This window comes from Oncorhynchus kisutch, linkage group LG15, assembly GCF_002021735.2.
Source record: "Oncorhynchus kisutch isolate 150728-3 linkage group LG15, Okis_V2, whole genome shotgun sequence".
NCBI lineage: Eukaryota > Metazoa > Chordata > Actinopteri > Salmoniformes > Salmonidae > Oncorhynchus > Oncorhynchus kisutch.
In genome coordinates this window covers 23,402,137-23,409,292 of record NC_034188.2, presented here as the reverse complement: position 1 = coordinate 23,409,292, position 7,156 = coordinate 23,402,137, and the positions used below count along the sequence as shown (strand labels likewise).

At 45.0% G+C, this 7,156-nt stretch overlaps 1 protein-coding gene across 1 annotated transcript in view; it reads left to right on the top strand.

Moving 5' to 3' along the window:
- Nucleotides 1-7,156, top strand: part of slit3 (slit homolog 3 (Drosophila)) — a 386,836-nt gene that overhangs the window by 323,177 nt on the left and 56,503 nt on the right. Inside the window, 3 exon segments of the mRNA XM_031791377.1 lie at nucleotides 2,271-2,385; nucleotides 2,387-2,435; nucleotides 3,753-3,877. Coding sequence (XP_031647237.1) covers nucleotides 2,271-2,385; nucleotides 2,387-2,435; nucleotides 3,753-3,877 — 289 coding nt within the window.

Below are 7,156 nucleotides of genomic sequence, written 5' to 3'. Positions count from 1 at the left end.
TGAAATGCAATGTTAGCTCTCTGTGTACATCCAAGGGACAGCCATCCTGCTCTCTTCTGAAGCCATGCACATTTCCTAAGTTATTTTTTGTGGCACCTGACCACACGACTGAACAGTAGTCAAGGTTGCAACAAAACTAGGGCCTGTAGACCTGCCTTGTTGATAGTGTTGTTAAGAAGGCAGAGCATCACTTTATTATAGACAGACTTCTCCCCATCTTAGCTATTACTGCATCAATATGTTTTGACCATGACAGTTTACAATCCAGGGTTACTCCAAGCAGTTTAGTCACCTCAACTTGCTCAATTTCCACATTATTTATTACAAGATTTAGTTAACGTTTAGGGTTTAGTGAATGATTTGTCCCAAATACAATGCTTTTAGTTTTAGAAATATTTAGGGCTAATGTATTCCTTGCCACCCACTCTGGAGCTTACTGCAGCTCGTTGTTAAGTGTTGCAGTCATTTCAGTTGCTGTAGTAGCTGACGTGTATAGTGTTGAGTCATCTGCATACGTAGACACTCTGGCTTCACTCAGTCAGTGGCTTGTCCTTAGTAAAACATTTCATTGAAAACGCAATTGACAAAAATCAGTTGTGGGACACAATTTAAGCACGACAAAGCCACAGGAATTAGCCAGACAAGATGAAGGAATTTAGAAAACTTATTTTGATCATCTATATAAAAACATCCCATAATAAGACTTACAACAGAACCAATTAGACATGAAAGAAAAGTTGAACGTCCTTGAATCAGTCATTAAAAACAACCAAAATCCCATTAAATTAATCAATAACCCAATCTCAAATCTATAAAACCAAAGAAGGCTTGTGGTCTAGATAACATCAGAAATGAAATGCTGAAAAACAGCACACATGAGTTGCAAAATGCTGTGTTTAAATTGTTCAACGTGGTTTTAACTTCTGGCTGCTTCCCTGATGTCTGGAACCAGGGGCTCATCTCTGCTATTTCAATAAAGTGGAGACAAATCAATCCCCAATAATTACAGGGGAATTTGAGTAAACAGCAACTTGGGAAAGGTTTTCTTACACTAATTAATAAACACGTCCACCACTAAAAAGAGGGCAAAATCTTTGCTTGATTCTAAAAAGCATTTGATTCTATTTGGCACGAAGGGCTATTCTCCAAAGATCTCCAAAGGGGGCTTGGTGGTAAGGTAAGGACTTAATTAAATGTATGTACACAGAAAACAAGTGTGCAATAAAAATCAAAAACCAAAGAACAGAATTATTTTCACCACGTCGAGGTGTGAGACAAGGCTGCAGCTTGAGTCCAAATCTTTTCAACATTTATATCCATGAATTAGCAGACATGTTGGACCATTCTGCAGCCCCAGGACTCACACTATTTGACACAGAGGTAAAATACCTGCTATATACTAATGACTTGGTACTTTCATCACCAACCATAGAAGGTCTTCAACAGAACCTTAACATTCTAGAGCAATTGCTATCTGGACCTAAACAGAGAATATGAATTGGCTGATTATCTCTACTCTGTCAGAGATACGAAGCAGAGACAGATCCTTACCAAGTACAGGCTGAGTGACCACTGATTGGCAATAGAAAGCGGCAGACATAAAAGACATGGCTACCAAAAGAGGAGCGTGTATGTGGTCACTGCACGACATGGGAGGTGGAAAACAGAGACACACTTTCTCCTTTACTGTGAGAAATATTCTTCACCAAGTGATTCATTATTCACATTACTACATTTATTGCACATTTTGACTTATTAAATTCAGAGGGAAAACAATAAATTACTCATGGGTGAAGGAGCAATGGTAGTGGTAATGGTGGTAACAGTAATGATAGAAGTTTAGTGGTGGTGGTATTATTCTTTATTCTTTATCATGTTTATTACAATGTATATTGTATACCATTATGGCTTTGGCAATATTGACGCAATGTTTTTCATGCCAATAAAGCAGAGAGAGAGTGAGAGAGATAGAGAGAGAGAGGCAGAGAGAGAGGGAGAGAGAGGGAGAGAGAGAGAAGGGGAGAGAGAGAGAATGAGAGAGAGAGAGAGAGAGAGAGAGAGAGAGAGGCAGAGAGAGAGGGAGAGAGAGAGAAGGGGAGAGAGAGTGTGAGAGAGAGAGGAGAGAGAGTGACAGGGGAGAGAGAGAAAGAGAGAGAGATAGAGAGAGAGGGGGAGAAAGTGTGAGGGGAGAAGAGGGAGGAGGAGAGAGAGCGAGAGAGAGAGATATGTGACCACTAGGTGTATAATTCCTGTATTTTGTTGTCCTCCAGGGCTCTGGGTGCCAACCCCCTGTATTGTAACTGTGACCTGCGCTGGCTGTCTCAGTGGGTGAAGGCTGGCTTCAAGGAGCCTGGCATCGCCCGCTGTTCTGGACCACCTGACATGGGCCGACCGCCTGCTGCTCACCACACCGCTCAACCGCTTCCAGTGCAAAGGTGAGCAACAACACTGGCTGTGATATCTCCATCCTCTTTTTGCTCTCCTCTCCCTCATCTTCTGCTCTGTTGCCCTGCTTCTGCTTTCTTGTACCCTCTCTCTCTCTCTTCTCCTAATCTCCTTTCCTCTTCCTCCCCTTCTCCCCCTTCTCCTTTCCTTTCCTCTTCCTCTCTCTCCCCCTCTCCTCTCCCTCTTCTCTTCTTCCCCCTTTCCTCTTCCTCTCTCTCCCCCCTCTCCTCTTCTCCTCCTTCCCCCTTCCCTCTTCCTCTCTCTCCCCCTCTCCTCTTCTCCTCTTCCCCCTTCCCTCTTCCTCTCTCTCCCCCTCTCCTCTTCTCCTCTTCCCCCTTCCCTCTTCCTCTCTCCCCCTCTCCTCTTCTCCTCTTCCCCCTTCCCTCTTCCTCTCTCTCCCCCTCTCCTCTTCTCCTCTTCCCCCTTCCCTCTTCCTCTCTCTCCCCCTCTCCTCTTCTCCTCTTCCCCCTTCCCTCTTCCTCTCTCTCCCCCTCTCCTCTTCTCCTCTTCCCCCTTCCCTCTTCCTCTCTCTCCCCCTCTTCTCCTTTCCTTTCCTCTTCCTCTCTCTCCCCCTCTCCTCTCTTCTTCTCTTCTTCCCCCTTTCCTCTTCCTCTCTCTCCCCCTCTCCTCTTCTCCTCTTCCCCCTTCCCTCTTCCTCCCTCTCCCCCTCTTCTCCTTTCCTTTCCTCTTCCTCCCTTTCTCCTTTTCTCTTCCTCTCTTCTTCCTCTCTCTTTTTCATCTCCTCATCTCCTTTCCTCTTCCTCTCTTTCCCCCTCTCCTCTCGTCCTCTGCTCCTTTCCCCCTCTCCTCTCCTTTCCGCTTCCTCTCCTCCCTCTCCAACTCTACTCCTCTCCTTTATTCTTCCTCTCCTTCTCATCTCGCCCTCTACACCTTTCCTCCTCTTCTCCTGCTCTTTCTTTCCTCCCTCTCCTCTCCCTTCTTCTCCTCTACCCTCTCCTCCTCTCTGTATCTACCTGTACCGGGGAATGAACCCAGCTGTCACATATTTCTGCCCTCTGTAACCACACATGCCAATTAACATTGATCTGGGATTTATCTGAGATTAAGGCAGATGAAGGTTTTATAAATGTAGATAAGAAGTATCTTTAAATACTGCTGAGAGAAGGAATTAGTGAAATTTCTTAGTGTGACTCTTTCTTCTTTAATCTCTCCCTTGCTCTCTGTTTCTGACTCTGTCATTCTATCTCTCTTTCTCTCACCCTCTCTCTCTCACTCTCTCTCTCCCTCTCTCTCTTCTGTTTCCCTCTCTCTCTCTCTCTCTCTCTCTCTCTCTCTCTCTCTCTCAGGCCCAGTTGATCTGAATCTGATGTTGAAGTGTGCCCCCTGTCTGGCCGGCCCCTGTCTGAACAATGGCACATGTGCCAGCGATGTGTCTGGCTCCTACCATTGCACCTGTCCCTTTGGCTACAAAGTGAGTGGATTTAAACACACACACACACACAACCACAGCCCCACTTAAACGGTTCCACATGTTAGCGGGTTGTCATCGTATGCATAGCCCCAGTGTATTAGCCTCTCCTGTTCCCTTACATGCATAATGCATCTTACTTTGCTATCTCAACCAATGTGGAAATGATTACAACTGTTAGTTTGGCTGTAAGTATTGAATGGGGATTGAAAAGGTTTACAATAAAGTGCTCTCAGAGGGTGGACGTAGAGTGTGTGTGCGTGTGTGTGTGTCTGCGTGTGTGTGTAGGTTTTGTCCCCTCCCCCACTGTGGTGTGTGCTGCTGCTGTGGCCTCGTGAGCCTGTTGTTTGGCTGTGGGATTCCTGTCAGTATCCTGCTCCACAGACGCAGATAACAGCTTAACCTCCTGCCTGCTTCAGGGACAAAGCCCATGGCCTTATTTTAAATCAAATCTTTGCTCCCAAGGTCAATTTGTGTGTCAGTGTTGGCCCCGGTGTCTCTGGGTATGCACCTCTCTTTGGGTCTTTGCCATTATTCCTGCCTATTCAGAGGTGTGTGTACGTGCATGTGTGCTTTTCTCCGTTGTCCTCTGCCGGGCTTAAATGTAATTGAAATGTGGAGAATGAATCGCGGACCGAGAGAGAGGGAAACAGAGTGAAAACAAGAAACAAGCGTCCGTGTGGTGTCTGTGATCAGAGGAAGTGGGTATTAAGGCTCATTAGGGTCATGATTCTTGAATGCTGCCATACTGTACCTGTACCTCTCCTCCAGTGATTCACTAATCTAATGACTCTCCAAGGCATTCCTGGTCCATCCCCAAACATGTCTGTAAAAACTCAACGATAAAGCCTTGCATACTATATTTTGTTGTTGTTTTGTGCTGAAGGCAAAGTGTTCTCATTTTGAACCATTTCATGTGTCTGAAGGTAGAACTCCGCCTCCCCGGCAGGCCCCCGAGAGCAAATACGGGACACCTATAGGCCTACCGCTGGCCAATCAGATAGCTCAGATCACCGTGTCCGTGGTTTCCTTGAGCCATAGACTGTGAAAAGAACCCTAGAACGCGGTTGATACTGTGTGATGTGTAAAACCATGATTAGAAAGAGACTCGGCGAATACAGCAAAGAGCTGCTGTTTTTATGAGTAAGTTCATGTTTAAGTTGTTATTCAGCATTAACAACACTTTGTTTAACACTTATAAACCATCAAATGCACGTTCTCCCTACTTCCACTCACCCTACAACCATTACTGCAGCTGTAATGAATGAGTATTGCAAAGTGTTCCAATAAGCTTCCATTGTTATTATTAGCTGAATGTAGTTTTTAATAGAGGAATATTTCACTTTTTCTGGTCATGGATTGGTGCATGAGGCAGAAATAATGCAGTGTGACTTGAGTTTTGCTATCAGCTGGAAGACTGTCTCCCCTTTTCTCAGCGGAGGGAGGGAGAGCGGAGGGAGGGAGAGCAGAGGGAGGGAGGGAGAGCAGATGGAGGGAGAGCGAAGGGAGGGAGAGCGGATGGAGGGAGAGCAGAGGGAGGGAGAGCGGAGGGAGGGAGAGCGGAGGGAGGGAGAGCGGAGGGAGGGAGAGCGGAGGGAGGGAGAGCTGAGGGAGGGAGAGCGGAGGGAGGGAGGGAGAGCAGAGGGAGGGAGAGCGGAGGGAGGGAAAGCGGAGGGAGGGAGAGCGAAGGGAGGGAGAGCGGAGGGAGGGAGAGCTGAGGGAGGGAGAGCGGAGGGAGGGAGGGAGAGCAGAGGGAGGGAGAGCGGAGGGAGGGAAAGCGGAGGGAGGGAGAGCGGAGGGACTGAGAGCGGAGGGAGGGAGAGTGAATATTAAGAAAAAATATTAAGCTCACTCAGCTGTCCCTCACAAGTAATACAACAAATGATATATTACCAGTGTGATCATATACCTACGTTGTTTAAATATAATTCCTAATTGGTCTGAGCAAAATAACATTGGCAGGGCAATTCAAGCATAGCCAATATGTAAGTGATAAATGCAGACATTCTGTGCATTACCTTGGAAATAATGGACTGGTCTATAACCAGTATATGCAGTGGTAATGTATTGGGCCTATAGTCTACTGCATAAACCTCATTGCTACAGAACTGTGTTTAATTGGTTAATGTTGCATAGGCTTACACTTTTAAGCCATGTTTTAAAAAATCTGAGCGGCAGATCTCAGCTTGAATATTGATTCAGAAAGTGATCTTGATCTTGAATCAGAAAAGGTTGGTGACCACTGCTCTACTCCATCGTGATAGACAGACACAGTCTCACACCTCTCCCTCTCTCTCGATTTTAATTTCAATTTAAGGGCTTTATTGGCATGGGAAACATATGTTTACATTGCTAAAGCAAGAGAACTAGGTAATAAACAGAAGTCAAATTAACAATAAAAACTGACAGTAAACATGACACCCACAGAAGTTCCTAAATAATATAGACATTGCACATTATGTGCAAATAGTACAAAAGGGAAAATAAATAAACAGAAATATTGATTGTATTTACAATGGTGTTTCTCTTCACTGGTTGCCCCTTTCTTGTGGCAACAGGTCACAAATCGTGTTGCTGTGATGGCACACTGTGGTATTTCACCCAGTAGATATGGGATTTTATCAAAATTGAATTTGTTTTTGAATTCTTTGTGGATCTGTGTAATCTGAGGGAAATATGTGTCTCTACAAAATAACATTTGGCAGGAGGTTAGGAAGTGCAGCTCAGTATCCACCTCATTTTGTGGGCAGTGTGCACATAGCATGTCTTCTCTAAAGAGCCAGGTCTGCCTATGGCGGCGTTTCTCAATTATAGGATTCCAGTTTGCAATTGTTTTTTGATAATTCTTTCCAATGTGTCAAGTAATTATCTTTTAGTTTTCTCGATATTTGGTTTTGTCTAATTGTGTTGCTGTCCTGGGGCTCTGTGGGGTCTGTTTGTGAGCAGAGCCCCAGGACCAGATTTGCTTAGGGACTCATGGCTTTGTTATGGAAGGTTTGGGAATCGCTTCCTTTTAGGTGGTTGTAGAATTGAACAGCTCTTTTCTGGATTTTGATCATTAGCTGGTATCAACCTAATTCTGCTCTGCATGCATTATTTTGTATTTTACCTTGTACACAGAGGATATTTTGGTAGAATTCTGCATGCAGAGTCTCAATTTGGTGTTTGTCCCATTTTGTAAATTCTTGGTTGGTGAGCAGACCACAGACCTCACAATCATGAAGGGCAATGGGTTCTGTAACTGATTCAATTATTTTTTGCCAGATCCTCATTGGTATGTCA